The following is a 22,744-nucleotide window of genomic DNA, read 5'->3' as shown; positions in this document are numbered from 1 at the left end:
TTTTGAACCACTGAAATCTATTCAACAAAAAATGGTGCTGTAATATGTACGTTTTTTTTTAGCATACAATATTAATTAAAGTGAAGTACAGTACATATATCCCTTCACAGAACTAAAGCATGCTTTTAAAAAAGGTTTAATGAGATGATGGAATCAAAGCTGAACTGTATAACATAAAAAGGCCCACATGCTGAAAACCCAACCCCAGCAGGGGGGTCTGGGGGGATTCTCCCATTTTTAGAAATACTAACATATAAACTACGCATTCTGGTACACTTTGAGAAGAAAATAGAAGATCTGCGACCCACTCGAAACGGGTCCGCGACCCACCAGTTGAGAACCACTGGTTTAGGGAATCATGCGTGACGTTCATTTGGAAGAAAAAAAACTTTTAAAAATACACAGATTACCAGGTTATATTACCTCTCTGCTTAAGCCTTATGCGTCTCCCTCTTTCAAACAGTTCTGAATAAACATTCAGCTCTAAAAGGCTTTAAAGGCCACCGGTAAATAGCCTCCGACACTGATTGAAGGCTGACATTTTAAGAGAGGTGTGCTGCGTGCGCTAAGTGAGAATTTACTGCGTCACCTCAACTGCAAGACTTATAGGCAGCCAAACAATGCTTTGAGGTGTTATCAAGTCTTTACGACGACACCAAACAAGACCTGCATTGGTCCGGTTATCATGTTGAGCACCTACTGAGGGCACACAGCATCTCAATCTATGAGACGGTTATACGTGTTTAGGTTTAGTTGCTGTCGGTAAGCACCAACAGCATCAATGTATGTACTCCCATGTGCATTAAACACACCAGATCACCACACATTGCACCCATGTGTGGACAGAAAGAACTCCCCTTTTGCCTCCATTCATTCGGCTTCTGCCTGCCTGTGGCGCTTAGTCTTGTAATCTGCCATGTCTATTTCTGTTTTCTCTTTGGTTCGAGATGTCCTGATATCTGCCCTCTAATTCAATCGGGCATGAAAAGAAAATGTCTGGAATGCTTTCAGGTTTTCATGATGCGCTTTTGCCTGCAGATGTATTCCTTCTTATGTAGTAATGAAAAGCAGTTGGTTATCTACTGGTCTCTCTGTACACTCCCACAAAGATTATCCTCTCCACCTTCAGAAAGCATTAGTGCAGTGGTAATGGCCAAACACACAGCCATACTTTCTCAGGAGGACCTAAAGAATTCCGTTTGATCATACTACCATCTCCTGTGACCTAAGATGTTCATCGTCATAACTACACTAGCTATGCACGTATGACAAATAAATGCCTTGAAACCTTTTATTATGGGCCGATTTAATCTCCCCCTCTACGGTTAAGACAGTCACTTAAGGGTTCCCCTGTGGAGTTTTATTATAAACGGTTAAAAAACATGGGTTACATTCCACATTCAACTAAATGTGATGTCTATCCTTGAGGTCTAACTAACAAGAAGACATGCCTTTTCCTCATAAAATATTTCCAAAGTATAACATCTGGATGCTTTGTTTACTAGCTTGCCTTTTCAAAAATCCATTGCCTTTTTGGCAAATTACAGCCACCTGTAGATCAGTGAAAAAGCGTTGGCAGGACTGCGTATCACATCATCTATGTGCATGTGGAAACAAACACACTATTAGAGGTCAAACTCCACAGGGTTCTTTTAATAGCCCATAATGCCTTGAGAAATAAACTTTTATTGTTTTAATGATTGTAAATATGTCCTTTGGCCTTTGACTACTCTCTGTGCAGACACACCATCCCAGCGGGTTCAGTTCATCCTGGGAGCAGAGGACGATGACCTCGAGCACGTCCCACATGACCTCTTCACTGAGCTGGACGAGCTCTCCTTCAGAGACGGCAGATCCACTGAGTGGAAGGAAACTGCCAGGTTAGAAAGCAACTGAAGGACCAGCATAATGACAACCTCATGGAGTGAAAGCAATACGGAACTTTATAGATCTGTTGACTTTTTGAACAAATAACAGTTTTCATGATATTTGATGCATCTGTTTCATAGTGTAAAATAGGTTTGTAGCACTCATAAAATAACACCATGAGTAAACTGGAGACACTGATCCTGATTCAACTTTAAGTTAATATCTTCTTTCTGTTTGTGTTGTTTATCCACAGGTGGTTGAAATTTGAAGAAGATGTGGAAGATGGTGGGGAGAGATGGAGTAAGCCCTATGTGGCTACGTTGTCACTACACAGCTTATTTGAACTGCGTAGCTGCATACTCAACGGCACGGTCATGCTCGATATGAGGGCCAACAGTATTGAAGAAATTGCAGGTAGTTTTTTTCTCATGATTAAATTCAGAAAAATAAAAGCTAATTTATACTCAAGTAAAATTATTTGTAATCTCCATATTAAATTCATTTTCCTTGCTGTGTTTTTTCCCCCTGCTTTTCTACAAATCAGACATGCTGATAGACAGCATGGTGGCGTCGGGCCATCTGAAGGAAGATTTGCGTCACAAGGTGCGGGAAGCCATGCTGAAGAAACACCACCACCAGAATGAGAGAAAACTTAGCAATCGCATCCCTCTGGTGCGCTCCATTGCTGACATAGGCAAGAAACATTCTGACCCACTCTTGCTTGAAAGAAACGGTGAGATTCTGCGACGCAATCACATTTATTTTTCCTCTATGTATTCCACCTCTGGGGAACTGTTGCTTAAAAATCCACTGTTCAAATCCCTCAATGCCATCGTAGAAGGTGGATGGTAAAAGTGAGTAAAATCAAGAGAAGGAGTCGGCCCCAATAGTGAAAGAGAAATCCGGGTGCTACTGACTCTGATAACTTGTATGGCTGGCCTGGCTCGGGGTGATTTAAATAATGATTGTTTTTACTCCATAGGGTGACACTAAACTGCAACTGGAGTCAGCATTGTGTGTTTTTTGAGTGGGCATGGCTGCAGTGGTGTTAATGTATGGTGTTGGGTGCCAGCCTGAAGTTTAAAGAATGAAATAAATATCCCATTCTCCACTTCTGTGCCTGTGGTTCTTGTGGGGCTTGCATTTTAATATCATTAAACCTTAAACGTGAAAGGTCAAATGAATAAATCTCACATTGATGGTTGTAGTTGGTAAGATGTATGTTTTTGTGCCAAATGCGTATGCACTCTAGGAATTATGACTGGTCTGTCGTGGTAGAGCACACGTTTGCTTACAGTGCACTGACATCGTGCTAACTCATCCTCTCCTGCATGCATCTTAACCCTCTCGAGGTTGACGATTTGGTTTGTTTGGAATTGAATGATACAATTTGTGTTGGCCTCTTGCAGAACCTCCTACACGCCTCACTGAATCATTCTTAGTGTCTTCTGCACACTACCATGCTGTTCGCTCATGTTTATGCAAGCACAGTCTCCTCTAACAACACTCCTGCCTCGCTCTTGCTGCCCACCCCTTCTAGCTGTGTCTCCTCCAGATACCACCTTTGTGATGTACTCCTACTTCATATGTTTATTCCTCTGCTCCATCCCTTATTCCTTTCCCTCCTTTTCTCTCTCCCTTTTGCCATTGTCTCCTCTGTTAGGAGAGGGCCTGTCCTCTTCACGTCTCTCTCTCCACAAGGCAGGGACAGCCTCCTCTGTCTCCAACCTCTCCCAGAGACGAGAGTCCAGAGTCTCCATCCTGCTCAACCATCTCCTACCTTCCTCTTCCTCCAACACTGGGCACGCCCCAGGTAGCCCGTTCCTCACCACCCCTCAAAATACCCCCGTTGCTCCCCGGCACTCCTCCCAAACCCAGGGCACAGGCCTTGGCCCTCGTGGCATCCCCGAAGTGGTGGTATCGCCTCCTGAGGATGACGACCACCCACACTCTGCTGAAGAAGAGGCGGCGTCACCAGAGCTCAGCCGTCGAGCATCCTCGGCATCCCAGGGCCTCGAGCTGATGCCCTTAGAAGGCAAATATCTGTGTAGCCTGCTAGTGTGAGTCACGGCTTGAACAGAGAACACTAGCACTAGCATGAAAGCTCCGCTCCCTGTTAACTTTCGCTGCAGCCATCTCATCAATAACCCACAGCAAGCCTCACTTGCTAAAACGCTCTTCCCAATGTATTAATTCACAAAAGTTTGACACTGGTCTCCGCCTCATGATTCCTGCTTCGGCCCCTTCACTGTTTACATTCTTTCAACTAACCTTTTTCTTTCTACTTATACCTTGTTTCTTGCTTCGCTCCAAAACTCACTATACTTATTTTTGCTATTCAAACTTCTCCCCCTCTCTTAACACATTTTGAAGACTCAATGTCTTGCTTGGCCCTGTCCTTATTCACACCTCCTTCATTCTGGTTGCATGGCTGCCATCCAAAGTCTTTTGGTCTGTCTTTCTCCCATAATGCATCATGGTTTTTGTGATTTTATTGCCACATTTAGCTATCTTCCCCAATGTCTTTCATTGGTGTTTCATGAAATACCTTAAAAGCGATATCCCAATAATGTTTTTAGTAATTATCACAGTCTTAGTCTTTTTATCTGCTCATACTATTAACAAATGTTTTTTGATAGTGTTTTATATTTAGATTACAATAAATCACTGTAAAGGATTTAAAATGGATTGGGTTTTAAATCTCTGATACTAATTAATGTAATTTGCATCAGTGTCGGAAAGAGATCTTGCAGATAAGCTTTGAATATCTCTAGCTCTTATGTTTTTGTTATGCTGTGAACGACGCAGACACTAACATAATACGTCATCCTCGGATGACTGCCTCAGTTTGAGCACACGGATATGAATTTCATGCAACTTGTGCTTTTCCCATTGCATCTGTTTGCACCCATGCTCTTCCTCCACATCAATTCCTAAATATAAACACTCTTTTACCCGATTAAGAGCAGTGAGGGTAAGTGAGACGGGTGCCAGCAGCATGGATAAATATAAGCTAGAGAGGGAGCTTGTGTGTATTGGTTCTCGATCTCCTATATTTTTGGCACCAACGGTGACTTTTCTTCCCAAGCTACGTTGTTCCATTTTATTATTAGACTTTGTGTCCACTTCTGGGAATGGCTCTATTTCAAAGTATAGGTCATTGCAATCACTTGGTGAGAGCTGAATCTGAAAGGTTGTGGTGGTCTTATTATAGCTGAGAAGCTTTGGTAATTGTACCCCCTACTAGGAAAATATACAATATTTCCCAAGATGCGAGTGTCCTCACATCAGTGTGTGGGTTATTATTAAGTGAGGGCTATCGAGTCTTCATCACAGCTCATTAACACTTAAGGTTGTAAATGTTCTGTTTTACAACGTTATCTTAAATAGCTAAACGGTCTGACTGGGTTGAGCAGAGAAGAACTGTTGGACAGTAAAATGTCCTTAATGTGTTCATTTGTCTGGGTGAGTAGTAGCAGGTTTTCTGGTTAATAGGGATTAACGAAAATATTCTAGTGAAGAATGCAACGGTTATATGTTCTCACCTTTTTTTCTTTAGACATGTAATGGTTGAGTTGATCGCAGACTATATATATATATATATATATATATATATATATATGCAGGCTACTGAACTATATATATAGTCAGTAGCCTGCATATATATATATATATATATATATATATATATATATATATATATATGCAGGCTACTGAACTATTAAGGAAGAAGTCATTGGTGAAATATTTCTAAACGGGGCATGTACGCCTTATTTGAGAGATTTTCATATTTTAAGCATTAATTATTGTCATTGAGGCAACTGGGTCAGTTATTATTTAATAATGTACTTTTACCATAACAAGAAAAGTTTCAGTCTGGTCAGAAAATCTGTATAATTTCAGTTATTTATGTTACTGTTTTCCGTTTGAATGAGGTAGCGCTATGACGCCACTGTTTAAAAGGCCAGTATGGGGGAGCATTCCAGGGTTTAGCGCCCCTGAATGAAGTGTGTTGGCGAACGCAACCTATACTAATCCCTCCCTTATTCCAAGAGGCTTTGTCGGGTATGTGAGCAATCATGCTCCTGTTCAGCAGTCACAGCTACCCAGAATCCACTGGGTTTACTCCAGGGTACATTTCAAGGGTATGGATCAGTGGACATATTGCTTAAGCCTTTATTAATGTTAGTTAGGGTTAGTTGGTTACTTCCTGTTGGCGATAAGAGAAATGTATTGTTGAAAATGAGAAAAGAAGAACAACCTGGTAAAAGAAGTGTTGAATTGCTATATCAGAGGATAGTATGCACATGCTATCTTTTGATCCAAATACATGACTCCCTCATTTCATTGCCCTGCTCTCATGTCACTTAGAGTGCTAGCGTTTCCTGTATCTGGTAAGGCTCAAACTACATAAGCAATGTTGAAGTATGCAGTCAATTATGCACAGAAATACCGGAGCTTCAACACTCGAAGGTGCTGAAGTCTGAGGAAAGTATACTGTCAGGCATATCAAATACATCCCTTCAACTTTAGCTCAAAGCTGTCATGAATTCAAGCTAAGCAGGACTTGACTTAAGCAGCACAGTATTGAGCTCGACAGATGGGGAGCAAATAGGAATCATGAAATATATCGTCTTCCCTGTGAAGAGACATCACAGTGTTGCAGCTCTGCTGCACCAAATCATCACATTGTGTGTAGTATTGCTCGTTGTGCAAAAAATCCTTTCACTTCCAGACAAAAATTGTGACATTTTAAACCTCAAATCCAAATACTAGTGTTTGAATTTAGCATTGCATCACAAACCACCAGTGTAGAAAGCCATGTGATCTAAGGATTTTGTAACAGGTTTGTTTACCAAGAGCTCACCTGTGATTCAAAATGAGTCATCCCAGTGAAATGTTGTCTCTTTTAATGAAGCCATGCCTCAAAGTACCAGTCTATCATGGATTAAAATACCCTCATCTTTTTTCCCCCACTTCTTTTAAAATCTAAGGAAAGATGCAAGGCAAATGCCGTTTTAATGATGACATCAAAAATGGGATTTCATGGTGAACCACACTGCCATTCTCGACCTTTGATTTCGAAATCCTCTGCGTCCACCACTGCTTTGTCTAACTTCTGCTCCCCTTGTCCCTTTTTAGGACCACTGGTTTCTCCGAACTCTCTCCCCAACAACCTGGATGGCAACAAGGCTGTGGAGAGGAGACCGTCCAAAGTAGGGGTCAGTAGAGAGGGCAGCAGTGTTGACTTCAGCAAGGTAACCTAGCCACAGTACTGAGCACAGAAACAGTCCTTCATGGTGGAGGGCCCATGACTTCATCAGTGTCTTTTCTTCAGTTTCTGGACTTCCACAGACATTTCAATGGTCTGTTGAAAAATGCCAGTTTGAGAGCCACCATCACATACCCTTTTTCTTCTTGGCTCAGTAAGAAGCCTCTCCAGACACTGCTTCAATAGACTACGAATAAACAAAGTAAAACAGTTCTGTGGCTGTGTTTAGTGTTAGTTAGTGGAAAATGTCTCCCATCATCCTCCCACTTAGTGCCTCATCCATTCAATAAAATGGCTGGCTGACATAAGTAGTTATCATTATAAAACCCTCCATAATCACTGCCAAAAAAAAATAAGGTGCATGAGTCAGGATACAAAAGAGGGATGAATGCACAGTCTGTTCTACACAGGGATACAGATGTTCTATCCCTGTGCTCTGATCTGTATTTAGCTTTGCACATAAGAGATATTTATCCAGGAACATAAAACGGCAACGGACAATCTTTGCTCAGTACTATGTAGTAGAATATGTAGCTACTAACCCTCATGTTTTAGTTATCATAGTATCCAAACGACCTGCTGCCAACATGTCTTCATTATTTCTGTTTGCATGTGTGTTTTCCAGCATTATTTTTTCTCTGTTAGTATTTTTATGTATATCTGATTTTTGGGAGAATTTAGTTTGTTCTATGGTTTTTTTTTTTTCAGGTGGATATGAATTTCATGAAAAAGATTCCTCCGGGTGCTGAAGCCTCCAATGTCCTTGTTGGAGAAGTGGACTTCCTGGAGAAGCCCATAATTGCTTTCGTACGACTGTCCCCTGCAGTCCTCATCACAGGCCTCACAGAGGTGCCTGTGCCCACCAGGTATTATCATTTGGAGTACAAGGATGTTGAAGGGTTATTTTCGATAGCAGTTGCCAAATCTGGCAGCAACTTAAAGCAAACTGACAGTAATTTGTAACAGCCCTGTTCACATGGGACTAATATAACCTGGGGATTAACTCTGGTTCTCACCGCAGTAAATCTGTGTCCGCAACACTGCTTTCCATGTCTTTAATCTCTACAGTAACAAGCCTAAGAGCCTGTAGCTACACAACTCCTGGGAAGTGCTAATGCTCTTTACACACAAGACACACAATAGTGGCTCATTAAAGTAGAGACCACTCTGGTTTAATTGTATACTCACAAATACTTTAGTTTTGCATTAATTGAGGTAGCATAATACATGAGCACATTGATGAGTCATGATCATTTCAATATATTCCACCGATCAACAATGGTGGAAATTAGGTTTGATATTTATTGAGATGGAAGAAATCGTGTACAATTTTTAAATGAGTTAACAAATCGAATATGGTATGTACTGGTCGGTGTAGTTTATGTTGCATCTCATTCATGATTACTTTTGTTATTCTAAGGTTTCTATTCCTGCTTTTGGGTCCTCATGGCAAAGGGCCCCAGTACCATGAGATTGGCAGGTCCATGGCCACACTAATGACAGATGAGGTGAGAGAAAGAAAGATGGATCCTTTTTTAACTTCACTTTGACACGTTATAAAATTGTATCCAGAAATAGCTGGATTTGTTGGGGGGTTTTAAAGTGCATTTATGCAGGAGGATGCAAATTATATCTACAAAAGACATTTAATAACTCCTATTAATAATCGTTTTGTAGATTTTCCATGATGTGGCATACAGGGCCAAAGACCGAACGGATCTGCTCTCGGGGATAGATGAGTTCCTGGATCAGGTCACTGTCCTGCCTCCTGGAGAATGGGACCCCACAATCCGGATTGAGCCCCCAAAGAATGTCCCTTCTCAGGTTGGCGATTCTCTGTCAGATATTGCGTAATATGATTGGGGCAATATTGCATACAAAGACATGTGTGTTTTACAGAGATGTGAAAATCAAACGCCATGAACAATACATACATACATTTTCCTCAGATCTTTAACCAGCTGCATACTAACAGATAGCCAGCAGACTAACACAGCGCACTTACAGTATCAGACGTCCCATACTTCATGAACTCTGCTCTCACAAAGTGTAACCTTGATGTTTTTTGTCGTTTCTCTTGATGTATATTCTGTATATTACACTTTACTCCACACCACTATTATCACACTGAGTGCCCCCTTATCGATTTGCAGCATGATGACCGCAAATAAATGTAATTGTATCATTGAAATGCCCTTTGATCTGCAGATGAAGAGGAAGATACCTCCACAACCCAACGGCAATGCGTCTCCATCTGGAGAAATGGAGAAGGAAGATGAGCACAACACGGGGCCCGAGCTGCAGAGGACGGGGAGGTGAGTCCAACACCTTTCCTCTGTCTCCACAAAGACAAGAGGTTACATCAGAAGTTACAGACACAAATATATCTATCTTTCATTACTTGACTCGCTTACAATTGACTTGCTTTATAACTGAAACAGTTAGAGAACATCTTAAATGAATCCTTCCATTTAAGCCTGTTCATTTCTTGGCACACCATTTAGCTCAAATGATTATTGATAGTTACTCGCTCCAGGTATTTCTATTAACATCCCTTGTGTTTGTTGATAGAGAAATATTAGATCATTAAAGTGTGTCCTAGTTGGATTCACAACTTCATTAGCACCAGTAGGCATGTTTAATATATCATGTTGATATGAGACAAGTGCTTCTTGTTAACAAGCGCTGCAGGAGGAAACTCCTCTTAAAGACTAAAGAGCTCATTTGATCTTCTTCAGATACATTTCTGTGGTTAATAGTTAGAATGTCTGCCGACCCTCTTAAAGCTGAATTTCCCCTTGGGGATCAATAAAGGTTCATCTCATCTTCTCTTTAAATAAAGAGGAGTTGAATTACAAGACATTATTACAGTATGTCTTTTTTCCTTGTGCTTGATTTGTGCTCAGTACGAGCTTTTTGAATTATTTCTATGAGGAAATGTACAATGTTATAAACTCAACAACGGCACTATATTGATTTAGCATATCTTCTGTTCTGTGTGAACTCAGATGCTGACATTTATGAAAAAATATTTCCGTGTCCCTGGAGCCCGGGCCACACAGCAAGAGAGAGAATGTGTTTATTTGAGAACACACACACACACACACACACACACACACTGTATTATTTACAGATTCACTCTGCTTTTCACCGCTCCTATAAAAGGCTTGTGCTACGAGGGAGCGACTGGAGGCCAGTGGAGACTATGGAAGAGTAGGAGGCTAATGTAAAGAAAGCTATCAGAAACAGCAGCTGTGTAGAAGACACAGCAGGGGTCATGGAGGCAGCAATAGAGGTTATCCAGAGGTGTGGGGAAAAGAAAATGAGAGAAAGCCTCACAGCAGAGCAATTGGACAGGTGTCAGGATAGAAAGAAAGCTATAAAAGTGAGAAATGGAATCCCTCAGAGGCAAAGGGATGAAGAGAGGAGAAGGTGGAACGATCACAGCGCCATCTATGTTTGAGGAAAATAAAGATCGACTTGAAAGGTTCCTCAGCAATAACACTGGCTGTGCTTTTAATTAGTGTTAAAGCAAACATGCATTGCATTTCAAATGTGTAAAAATGACCTGAACACCCAGTAAATAATTTTTATAGCAAATTACAGTTTTAATCACCTTTTTATATTAGGAAACACGGCATTAAAGTGCAACAGAAAACTCATTTTTTTTAATAAATAAAAATAATATTATTACAATGTCTAGTGTATAAGACATGCCAGCATTTATCATTTTATTTTTCAACCATAACCTTAAAAATCACAGTTGGGTGTTACCTTTGCACTCATTTTGAACTTAAAAGTAAACTTCTTATTTGATGTTACACTAAATGAAATGCATTCACTTGCCTGTTTCTATTCTCCTCACTAAACTCACTGATGCATTATTAATTACTTAATGTTATCATACAATATCACTGCAAGCCTTATGTTTACTTGAATGTTCAAACGGCCTCTTCCAGGATATTTGGAGGTCTGTACCAGGACATCAAACGGAAGCTCCCGTTCTACTGGAGCGACATCAGAGACTCCCTCAATCTGCAGTGTCTAGCCTCCGTCCTCTTCCTCTACTGCGCCTGCATGTCCCCTGTCATCACTTTTGGAGGGCTGCTTGGCGAGGCAACACACGGCAACATAGTGAGTCCAAAAGCTTGGCAACCTAAAAGTCAATACTTGTGCTATTCATGAACCCAGTGTGAATCAAAATCTAACCCTGTGTTGTGCAAGTGCCATTTTGTTCCAAATGAGATCAAATGTAATTTGGCTATCATATCTGAATATAGAATTTAAATGTGTGAGTATTGGAAAAGAAAGCATCTGATGTAGAAAAATTAAAAGGCTATAGATGATTCCATTAATCACTTAGCGAGATATGTTTATTTATTTCTTTACACCATATCATTCAACGAGTTAAGATGTATTTCTCGTGTTTGTGTATGCATACAGTACATGATGCAGGGGTTAATGCAGATGTAAACATCTGCATACAGTTCATCCCAGTCATAGTTACACATTTGGCTACTGTTTCTGAAGAAAAACCTATTTTCTGACAACCTGACCATTTGTTGTGTTTTAAAGCAGGTAATCCAGTGTATGTCTGTAATCTTGCACCTACTTCACTTTGCTATTTGATATACATTGTGGTGGATGTCTCACTGAGTTCTTCACTCACTGTCCAATGTAGGATATGCTGGTTATTTATTTTCCCATGTCATCACACTGCTGCTGTAAAGTGTCTTTGTTTTTTTACGCTCTCTCTGTCTGCCTTTCTCTCCTGTTTTACCCAGAGGCCCTTACTAGAACAGGGACTGTTAGCATAGCGCAGTCTGTGTGCTGGTGTGTGTGATGCGTCTGAGTAAACTCAGCAGTGGAGGGCTGTACACACACACATGACTTTGGACAAGTCATCAGGGTGGAAACAGACGCAGCCCAGATGTCTGTTTAATCCAAACTCTCTGTTCTCGTCGGGTCTCTTCTTCACCTCTTGTTTTCTCCTTCAGTCTCTCCCTTTCTATCCTCCTTCGGGCGGTTTCACCTCCCACATCCTCCCTCACACCCTCCCTCTCCTCTGTGTCTACAGAGTGCCATAGAGTCTCTGTTTGGGGCGTCACTTACAGGAGTGGTATACTCCCTCTTCGCAGGCCAGCCCCTCACTATTCTTGGCAGCACAGGCCCTGTATTAGTGTTTGAGAAGATCCTCTTCAAGTTCTGCACGTACGTTTAAGCAACTTCGCTTTTTCTGTGATATGATACCAAGACAAACTACTGATAAGACTAAATACTCAGCAATATATGCAGCATTTTGTTTTAAAGTGAATTGATTTTCCAATTACCAAATAGTTTGCATGTCTATTTATTCAGTATATACCCCGTATTTGCAGATTCACTGCAGTCAGAAAACGGTTTTCTCTCCCGCTTGTTATACGCACTGACTAGTCTGTTTAATAATACTAATTGAATCCAATAAATCACTCTATTCTAAATAAAGATTTTGTTTGAATCTGTTTATCTTAGGAAATAGACAGAAAGACATAGAATCTTTGAATACAATATAATTATATATAAAATATAATTTGGTACAGCCCTTAATAAAAACATGTTTACCTCTATCCTGTATATTCATCCCTGTCGTCCGTCTTCTTCTCCCAGTGACTACGGCCTGAACTACCTGTCCCTGCGGACCAGCATTGGTCTGTGGACGGCCTTCCTCTGTTTGGTACTGGTAGCCACAGATGCTAGCTCCCTGGTGTGCTACATCACCAGATTCACAGAGGAGGCCTTCGCTGCCCTCATCTGCGTCATCTTCATCTACGAGGCTCTGGAGAAGCTCTTTCACCTGGGAGAACACTTCCCAGTCAACACGCACAACCACCTGGACAATCTTACCATGTATTCGTGAGTACCAACATTTCAGTTACTGTTCTCATTCATTATGTTTTCAAAGTGTAAGTGATCTAGGAATTTCATAGTTTATTCTTTATATTATAAGTAAAGATAGAAGTGTATTTGTTCCGAGTGGAGGTGGTTGCAGTGGGGCAGAGCTCATCCCTGTAAAGTCCCAGTTTAAAGGTAGAAGTATACAACAAATGACTGCCTGTATAAAAGTGTCAGTGTTGATGCAAATGTGTATTGATCACAAGTTTGGTGTTGCTCTGGCTATGGATTGGAAGGTTTAACATTAAGTAGTGTATTATGCACATAAATAGTACCGTATTAGGAACACACTGCTCTTGTTGCTGCGAGCTGTAATTACAGGGGCTCGAGCTGTTCCCAGAGCTGAAAGGAAAATCACCTCCTTGCAAAATAACACATTTAAAAATAACTGATGCTAGCAGATCTGCTGCAGCCTCTGCTTTTAATTAACTTTTAAAGTGAACCAAATAATGTTTTCCCCTTACGTAGTTCGCTCACCATTTGTTCTCTGGTCCCCAGGTGTGAGTGCTCTCCACCGGTCAACGCCACGGATCAGCTCGTGCAGGAGTGGAACCTCACGGGATACACCCCCGACTCTATCCCATGGAGCAGCCTCAACGTGACGGTGAGACGGCACACGGTGACCTCCAGTGCGATGGGCAGGAATCACAATCGCATGAATAGGATGTGTGGAGCAAACAGACATCATCTCAAACATCCTGCTTTTAGAACTGAAGAACATCCACTACCAAAACATCCTCAGTACTGATACACCTTTTTATAATTGTTTTATTGCAATACTAACCTATGACTCCTCTTTCTCTAGATGTGTCACACACTCCATGGAGAGTTCATAGGTTCTGCCTGCGGTCAGCACGGGCCCTATATCCCAGATGTTCTCTTCTGGTCCATCATCCTCTTCTTCACCACCTTCTTCCTGTCTGGCTTTCTTAAGCAGTTCAAGACGGAGAGATATTTCCCAACCAGGGTGAGATATTTGCTAGATTTGTTACGAGCACTCATTGTATTTCTCTTAACATCACAAATGTGGCTTTGCCGAACGAGGTCAAATTAAATACAAACGATATCTTCCCATCTGAACAGGGTCTTTATTCTACATCTCTGTGCATGTAATAGATTTAGCTTAAAGCTTCTCACGCTATATAAATGTTGACATGGTGTCAGTCATTAGTCGGAACAGGCCTGTGTACAGAAAGAAAAGATCTTCTCGTATCCTCCCACACAGATCCAGCTAGTCTGTCATCACATGATCCTCTGTGTAGGCAGCTGCTGTATTGTCGTGCTTTTACTGTTGACATTAAAGTAATTATTACTCATTGTATCTCAACAGTGACCTGAAGTAAAAGGCTGTTTGCATTAGTGACTTTTTTTAAATAGTGTACATGCAAAGCCGCAGTTCCTAATAGATACCTTCAATCGTGTTGCTTGTGTGTTGCTTGTGTGTCGTTTAGGTGCGATCCACTATCAGCGACTTTGCTGTGTTTATCACCATCATGGTCATGGTGCTGGTGGACTATCTCATGGGGATCCCCTCTCCTAAACTTAAAGTCCCTGACCGCTTTGAGGTAGGCAAAGGTCTTAATGTACCGCAGTACATTTAGTAGTAAATCTAACGCTCACATCATCAAATAATGACCGTATGCCTCGTATACTAACTGTAACTCATTCCTGCCTTTTTCCCGGCAGCCTACTTCAAAGAACAGAGGCTGGCTAATGGACCCGTTAGGAGAGAATCCCTGGTGGACGCTGCTGGTGGCGGCACTTCCCGCTCTGCTCTGCACCATCCTCATCTTTATGGACCAACAGATCACTGCAGTCATCATCAACCGCAAGGAGCACAAGCTCAAGGTCAGCTTGTGGAGGTTTACTTTTGACAGTGCGATATCTTTGAGTTACACACGTTTGTTTCTGGAGCAAGTATCCTGAAAAGTTGTTTTATATTTTGCACGAGGGATAGACAATCTCTTCTTTAATATCAAGCCTTGCAGCATCAAGACACAATTTAGAAAAATTGTTTTTTTTGGAATGTAATGTTGATGTTGAAACGAATGTATTATTGTACCAGATTCGTTTAAATATTTGAATAATATTAAGAGCTTTTCCTCTCCCTTCTTTGCCGTCATCTTTAATTATGGTTGAAGCTAACGTATTCTTGTATTTGTATGCTTCTACATTCTAGAGTGCTGCTATTTTTTTAATTGTATTTAATCCACCTCGAAAACTGAAACACAAAACATTTGGTGTTCTTTTTCCAATGTTGAATACAAATCTTTTAGCGAGTGTGCTCCTGAATCTGTTTTTTGTACTTCTATTTCTGCTTGAGGAGAATATTTCTCAAACTCACTGTCTCTTGTCTCCCTATGTATCCTACAGAAAGGCTGTGGCTATCACCTGGATTTGATGATAGTGGCAATAATGCTGGGTGTGTGCTCCATCATGGGCCTGCCGTGGTTCGTGGCTGCTACCGTCCTCTCCATCTCGCACGTGAACAGCCTGAAGGTGGAGTCGGGCTGCTCCGCTCCGGGAGAGTCGCCAAAGTTCCTGGGCATCCGGGAGCAGCGGGTCACTGGGTTCTTGATCTTTATGCTCATGGGTTGTTCTGTTTTTATGACATCGGCACTCAAGGTGAGACAAAGAGAAACAATGTAATTATATCATATTTTAAATCACCCTGAATAAGACATTTATCTAAGTAACTACCATGTGCTTAGGGAGTCATCTGTTAAATCTGTCTTCTCAACCTGGTGCAGAAAAGACCAAGTTTCTTTCTTGAACTGCAAGTCAATTGATTTGTTCTATAATTATACTTTTACACTTTACAGTTTATTCCAATGCCAGTCCTGTATGGAGTCTTTCTCTACATGGGTGTCTCTTCCCTCAAAGGAATTCAAGTAAGACTACTCTGCTAGAAAATGTTCCTTTTTTAATCTAAACGGAACTACATTCATGAGCTTTTGGTAAAGCTTTCCCTTTGTAGTTCCAAACCTTTGATCCTAATTCAGAGTCCTTAAAATATTTAGTTTAATGTGCTCCCTCTTGTGATTTTCCCCTTTCTTTGATCCCCCTTTGTGTCTGAATTATTTTTCATTAGTATTTTTTTACCTCTCTCACTGAGCCTCTGATTTTCTCCGTAGTTCTTCGACAGAATAAAGCTGTTTGGCATGCCGGCCAAGCACCAGCCGGACCTGATCTACCTGCGCTACGTGCCGCTGTGGAAGGTCCACATCTTCACCCTGGTGCAGCTCACCTGCCTGGTGCTGCTCTGGGTCATCAAGGCCTCCACGGCCGCCGTTGTGTTTCCTATGATGGTAATGACCTCAAAGACAGATATGGATTCATGATAGTCAACGGTTTACTGTCACATTACAGGGTTCAGCTGTAAAAGGATGAATTAAAGTTTCTAATAATACCATGATATTGCTTTTTTGTCTATTTGTAACTAGGTTCTGGCGCTGGTCTTTATCCGAAAGCTTCTAGACTTTTTCTTCACAAAGAGAGAGCTGAGCTGGCTGGATGACTTGATGCCGGAAAGCAAGAAGAAGAAAGAGGACGACAAGAAAAAGAAAGCACGACAAAAGCTGGTAAAACGTTATTTTCTTTAACAAGTTCTTAGTTACATTTATTTTAAGTGTCCAAACTAACTGTAACAATGTTGCTCTGTGGGAATAATGAGTGGATGTCAATCATGTTGCACGTTGGATCTTATAAAGATTTTAGAAATCGATGTTAAACACACAATATATATAATATTTGTAATCTGGTTACCACAGGTAAAATGGTCATGCAAGCATTACATTTTAACAAATTAAAATTGTTAAAGCTCAAATGCATTGCAATGACTTGGAAGTGAAATGTAAAACTGGAAGAGTAGGACAAATAGTGATAAAGCTTAATATTTAAGTGTATGAAGTTTCCATCAGACGGTATAGGCTGAGACAGTCTGTTAAACTCCAGTCTGTGTGTCAGTGTCTGTGCTGAACTCCTAATCATAACACCTGTGTGCCTAGATCAAAGGTTTCCATGGAGATTTGCAGTGATCAGTGAAAGGAGAGCCTTTCCATTCATCTGAATGAGGGATAAACATCTTACATTTCTAACTATAGTTGAAAACCGGTAGCTGCTATCGGTAAAATGTCTACGCTTTGAGCATGTCAGGACCCTGATGAGCATTTTAATGTTCTTTTTGTGTACTTTCGGGTCACTAATGTTGCTTTTTTGGCAGATTAACTAAAGGTGTGCGGCTTCAGGAAAGATGAGGCTGAATTTACAAAAAGAATTGGGGCGAATTTCAAGCTTTCCTCCACTATGTTTTGAGATCAAAGCACTCTAGACTTAACGAGCGGCGCAATACACACTAATGTTAAAATCTGAAGAAGGCCTCTTTACCAAGCTCCAAACTAAGTTAAATATCTCAAAGTGTAAAAGATATCAAAAATCTGAAGAATACATTTTATAGCTGAATGTCTTGTGACCGTTTTAAAGTTGGAAGTCTCTAGCTGAAAGTATGCGGAAGGAGTAGCATTTTGCAAACGGTGTAGCTAAAAAAGGATTTGAAGGTTCCTCCCATTGAGTTACATGTTAAAAAAAGAGTTTTAAAAGCTGAATATTTCAAAAAGTATAACATATTTTGGAAAAGTTGAAGGTTTCCCATCATGTGCTGAAAAGGCTGAATATTTTTGATATTTGAATGGTTTCTGTATCTGAAAGTATGCTGAAGTTATTCGACGGAAAATATTGGGTGAAATAAGAAGTTTCAGAAGAATAAAGAAACGGAAGAACAATAGTGGCATGCTGTTGCACAGCATTCACACTAATGATCAAAAAGAGAGACAGTTGGACAGCAGTTATAACCCCTTCGCAGTGTTTTACTAGCCTCACTTGTTTAGTGACGGCTATTTTGTGATTTAGGCTTCCAATGCTGTTTTGATTCAGGATGAAGAGACCAGACTGCAAGAAGAAGAGGAGAGTAGCCGGAAGGTCAACTTTGAAGGCTCAAACCTGCTCACCATCCCCGTGAAAGCCCTCTCAGGGAGGTGAGTAATGCACACTTTGAGGCCCAGTTCTGGGATGAAAGCAGGTTTATTTCAAAGGTTTAAGTGAGGCAACAGGTGTATTCTTTATTTAAACATATACTCTCATGTCACAACAAACAGCTCGTCTTTTATACTTACTTTTTGTAATGGTCTGATGCAGCAAACTACATGTTAATGGCTTTCAAATGTTTAATAGACTGTAAATAATTCCCAAGAAATGTTCTTCCTCCCTCATAATTATATTGTGGGGGATAATATCCAGAAACGTTGTCCATGTAGCTTGTGGTAAACGTATAAACTAAAGATGTACACATATTTTCTGATGCATCGTGTTGTCATGTACAACGTGTAATGGTAACTGTGATTCTGGACACTGGTCAGCTGTGTGTTATTATTATGTCCATCTTGAACAGATCATACAAAATAGGACTAGTGACCCACAGCCTCCCAATGGATGACGAGGTAGCAGGGGTTGTGTGTCTGATGCAAAACATCTGACCCACACAGCTGTGTTCTAACCCTCACTGATGCTCAGACAGTTAGCGCATGGCCTAAACTGTCGTCAAAAATAGAAAGGCTGCCTTAAAACACACTTCTTTGTGTGATTTGGTTTCTCGTTTATTTACATTTTGAGGGTAAAATCATGTGACAAAACATTTGTCTTGTGGAAATAACCTTATCCAGAGTCCTGCACTGGGTCGGGTACCCTGCAAAAAGTTATGAAACAGGGCAAAAAATTATTATTTAAATAAACGGTTGCAGGCACGGGTAATAATCTCTCTTAAAACTCAACGCAAGCATGTCTCTCTAATTGTCTCTAATTGTCTCTAATTGTCTCAGAAAGTCTACATTTATTTTAAAGAATAGATTTTGCGATGCTGAGCTGTGCAGGTTTGCAAAACTAGACCTGTGCAAGACTCTTGTCCTTGTCTTACTAAATCAGAATGTGTATAAATTAAACTTGTGAATAATAACTTGTGCCCCTAATGGAAAGGACCCACATTTCCTGATACATGTCAGCATAGAACTGTATGTTTTGTCTGTCATTCATTTGTTTATTTGTGTTCATCTCTGATTTCTCTGCATGTTTGTGTCTGCTTGTTTGAACTGTCTTGCACTAAACGTCTCCTGTTGATTTGGTGTCTCCATGCCGGTCTTCTCTTTGTTTTTCATGTTTGTGTGTGTCCGTTGATTTGTGTGTGTTTGCATTGTGGCATGAAGTTCTGATACTGACCCCTTGGTTGTAAATATCTCTGATGAAATGGCCAAATCCGCAGCATGGAAAGCCGTGAACTCGAGTGCCTCATGCCTCCAACCTGTGAAGCGTAGCGAAAGGTAGCTATGCCATCTCCTAGAGTTTCCCAGAGCCCCACCTCCCGACTGTATCACTGTATATCATATTCACCCAAAAGGCTAAGACTGCCAGAATATTTGTATACTTTAGTGGAACAAACTGAGCATTTCATCGCTGCCTTGAAGGTAGGATATGAGTTTAATATTAAATCAGGAGAAAATAGTCTTGTGTCAGTCGAGATCTTAATCAGCAAAGAACAGGGTTTGTTTTCTCTGCAAGTACTAATTAAAGGAATCCTCAAACTCTTGTACCCATCCAAATCCGTAAAACCTTTTTGCAAAAGTTGACAAACCTCAAAGTCTCACCTCAGAGCTGAATATTTTAACACAGTCCTCACATGAGCCCTGTCATCAACAAGGTGAACCATAGGTGGTGAAATGTAGTTCTAAGAGCAGATCTATCACTCCTCTACCTGACAAAATCTCACCCCTCAGCCCCTGCATAAATTAGCACCGGCGCTCACCTTGCCTTGTGCTCTCTGTCTCTGTAACAGCCAGGAGAAGATGGCCTGCGTTAAAGTCGACATCAGCCCCGACTCACCAGGAGGGGGTTCCAGCTCCGAGACCTTCCTGTGATAACCCCCCCCCCCTCAATACCTCCTCCCACACAACACTTCACCCCGCTGACGGGCACCATCAGAGCGGCAGAGGGGGGGGCGTAGAACTGGAGCAGCACAACCCGCCTGCAGAGCTCCCTTCTCCGGGGGCAGCAGGCGAGCTTCCCCCCCCCCCCCCCCCCCCCCCCCCGGGCCCTGAGTCCCACTCCACTCGAGTCTTGGACGTGTGCAGCACATGCACAAATGGCCAATGCACTGAAAAGAAGGAATTCTGCTGTTACTGCCTGCCGCCGCTCACTGTCCAGGAAGTCTCTCCATCTTGCAATTTGACACGCATTGAAAGATGCCAAAGGAACGGGCCTCACTGGTGAGGATCATGGACTGAAACCTTTTACTTTTAGCTCACTATATATTTTAATTTCAATTGTACTGTTATTGTTTTAGCCGATCACAGTACTGTTTATTTTAGCTCATACACCAGGAGTCTCCCTGCTGTTGTTTTTCATTTATTTAAGGTTAAATTAAGACCCCACGCAACGACACCAGCTTCAAATCCCATTTGATTAAAGCCATTCAAGTACTGTACGGATTATATTTCATAATTTGTATGGCACTGTAAATAAAACAAACCAAAAGGAGGTACATTCAGATTACTACTCATGCACCACACTACTGCTACGTACGTCTTTGTGGTGTTTTCTCATGGATCAGTCAGTATTGATATTGCTGCTCATAAGTTGGTCAGTTGTTTTCACTGTTCATAGTGTATGTTTATCTTATAGAAATATTATGTATACTGTGTTCTTTTCATTTGTAACGTTATAGAAAACCTACTTCAGAGGCCATATGAAGTCTGTACTGTACAGTAAGCACTTTGCCAGTATAGTTTCTTACCTAAAATGGATGTAAAAAATAAATGGTCACTCCTCCCACTATATCTATAAAGCTGTTGTTCAAATGTCAGTTAAAACAACTCAGGAATCTTTAATGATTTCTGACTGGTCACTAGGCAGTGATAATTACCTGTCCACTGTATTCCTTTCATCGCTGGTATCACAACTATTTTAATAAATGCTGTAAATCATAAAATATAGTAAGTTACAAAGTAAAAAAGAGAATATCCGTGACCCAGTTAGATGCACCGGTTTTATTATTTTAATATTTCTACAGTAAGTGTAAAAGAAACTATTATATTCTATGAAGTTGTTCTTGTTCTGCTATGTGGGGTCCTGTTTTAGCAATAAGTATTCCATACTGTGCAGTGTATGGACTGATGAACCTGGCTGATACGCAGGCAAAGATTACTTTGTGAAATGATTCGTATCAACGTCCGTCTGTGTGTAGCTACAGTGACTATACGGACAATAGCTTACGTGCCTTGTCGAAGCTCTTTATGTGTAAGTCTTGTACTGATAATTTAAGTGTTCAGAACTGATGTACAGGTACTCTCGTGATGGCACACACATGCCAAAGATGGACCATCATTACTTTTCAAGAGTTAACTAGTACACGGCTCATTTTCAGAGGCTTCTGTCTGTCGTAGTGTTATCCCACGTCTGTGTGAAAGTCGTAGCCTGAGCCGCTGACTTGAATAATGTAACTGAATTTATCTTCCATTACAAACGTAATGTACTCTTAATACTGTGTGTGTTCTGCTGTCACAGCTCAAGTATCTTCTCACATCCAAAAGCTCTGAAAACAACGCTGAGGTACTGGTTTTTGAATGGTCAGTGAATGTTACATTTATTGATCAACATAAAAAATTAAAGATGGTGACATACTGCCAAACCTCTATTTTCTGAAACTCTTACATTTTATTTGGGTCACAAGTAATTCACAAGATGTTACCCTGCACTTATGGACAATTTGATCTGGAAAATGTGAGTTGTCGATCAGTGGAACACCCACCAACTGTACCAATCATTTCATGTTCATTTTGATGAAAAATAACCTATTTTCACATAGAGATTTTAGCTCAAACAGGTGGATCAACGAAAACATGGAACACTCAGTCATCACTTAGTAAACATACATTAGTACACATCCTGTTGTTGGTTTGAATTATGACCTTTCTGTCATGACCATTTGGTGCAAAGCAATAAAAGTGAATACATGGTGTTTTCTATTGTCGTCTTTTTTAAATCACTCATTATAAATGAGTCTAGAGTGTTTGGCTGTTTAATTTCTCAGGTAGGGATAAATGGACTAGTTCTTCTCCCGACTCTGCACTCAGATCACCAGAGACGTGCACACATAGACTCTAGGTAGTGCTTGAGCACCTGCCCGTTTTGCCCTCTGGACAGCAATGTGCCCTTTTGAAAGTTCGTTTTTTACAGTTTTTTTTTTTTTGTACAGTGTACTGTATGTGGCTCATGGTAACATCGATCAAATCTAGATTAAAAGCTTCTAATATATACAACAATGCCCCAAATGCGCGTTGTAATTTTGTCAGACATCCCCACACGTGCCCCGCGGCACTCCCGTACGTGCCCTGGCTGCAGCCCCTCCCTTCCCTGATCTCAACGTGAACGCGCAGCGCGCAGAGCAGTCAGTCACTCAGTCAGACAGGCCACGGCGGGTGTGTGTGGTGCAGCAGCACGCAGCAACACGATTAAAAGGGCCCTAGTATGGAAAGCCATTTGCACCATTATTCGCGCGTTTATACACTGCCACGACGACTCAGAAGGTGCCCTTTTTCTTTCTCTTGAGCACCTGCCCCTATAAATGTC

General features: G+C 41.0%; 1 protein-coding gene across 9 annotated transcripts in view; it reads left to right on the top strand.

The window, feature by feature from the left end:
* The window catches only part of LOC117542560 (sodium bicarbonate cotransporter 3-like), a 37,863-nt gene extending 15,730 nt beyond the window's left edge, over window positions 1-22,133 (top strand). For 2 of the 9 annotated variants that reach the window (XM_034210287.1, XM_034210288.1), the window contains exons 4-25: window positions 1,742-1,880; window positions 2,123-2,283; window positions 2,414-2,602; window positions 3,533-3,904; window positions 7,012-7,127; window positions 7,850-8,007; window positions 8,562-8,649; window positions 8,819-8,965; window positions 9,350-9,456; window positions 11,101-11,275; window positions 12,219-12,352; window positions 12,788-13,033; window positions 13,571-13,676; window positions 13,878-14,039; window positions 14,524-14,637; window positions 14,759-14,920; window positions 15,446-15,697; window positions 15,895-15,963; window positions 16,207-16,380; window positions 16,516-16,653; window positions 17,981-18,105; window positions 19,953-22,133. In XM_034210287.1, coding sequence (XP_034066178.1) covers window positions 1,742-1,880; window positions 2,123-2,283; window positions 2,414-2,602; window positions 3,533-3,904; window positions 7,012-7,127; window positions 7,850-8,007; window positions 8,562-8,649; window positions 8,819-8,965; window positions 9,350-9,456; window positions 11,101-11,275; window positions 12,219-12,352; window positions 12,788-13,033; window positions 13,571-13,676; window positions 13,878-14,039; window positions 14,524-14,637; window positions 14,759-14,920; window positions 15,446-15,697; window positions 15,895-15,963; window positions 16,207-16,380; window positions 16,516-16,653; window positions 17,981-18,105; window positions 19,953-20,034 — 3,416 coding nt within the window. In that variant the 3' untranslated portion in view covers window positions 20,035-22,133. Of the gene's footprint in view, window positions 1-1,741; window positions 1,881-2,122; window positions 2,284-2,413; window positions 2,603-3,532; window positions 3,905-7,011; window positions 7,128-7,849; window positions 8,008-8,561; window positions 8,650-8,818; window positions 8,966-9,349; window positions 9,457-11,100; window positions 11,276-12,218; window positions 12,353-12,787; window positions 13,034-13,570; window positions 13,677-13,877; window positions 14,040-14,523; window positions 14,638-14,758; window positions 14,921-15,445; window positions 15,698-15,894; window positions 15,964-16,206; window positions 16,381-16,515; window positions 16,654-17,980; window positions 18,106-19,326; window positions 19,441-19,952 lie in introns of all 9 variants that reach the window. The other 7 variants (XM_034210295.1, XM_034210291.1, XM_034210290.1 and 4 more) reach the window with 7 other exon arrangements.
* The last annotated feature ends 611 nt before the right edge of the window (window positions 22,134-22,744 follow it).

Source organism: Gymnodraco acuticeps, unplaced genomic scaffold (genome assembly GCF_902827175.1).
Source record: "Gymnodraco acuticeps unplaced genomic scaffold, fGymAcu1.1, whole genome shotgun sequence".
In the NCBI taxonomy this organism is placed as follows: domain Eukaryota; kingdom Metazoa; phylum Chordata; class Actinopteri; order Perciformes; family Bathydraconidae; genus Gymnodraco; species Gymnodraco acuticeps.
Note: the sequence above shows the minus strand (reverse complement) of the source record. Positions and strands in the feature narration are given on the sequence as shown.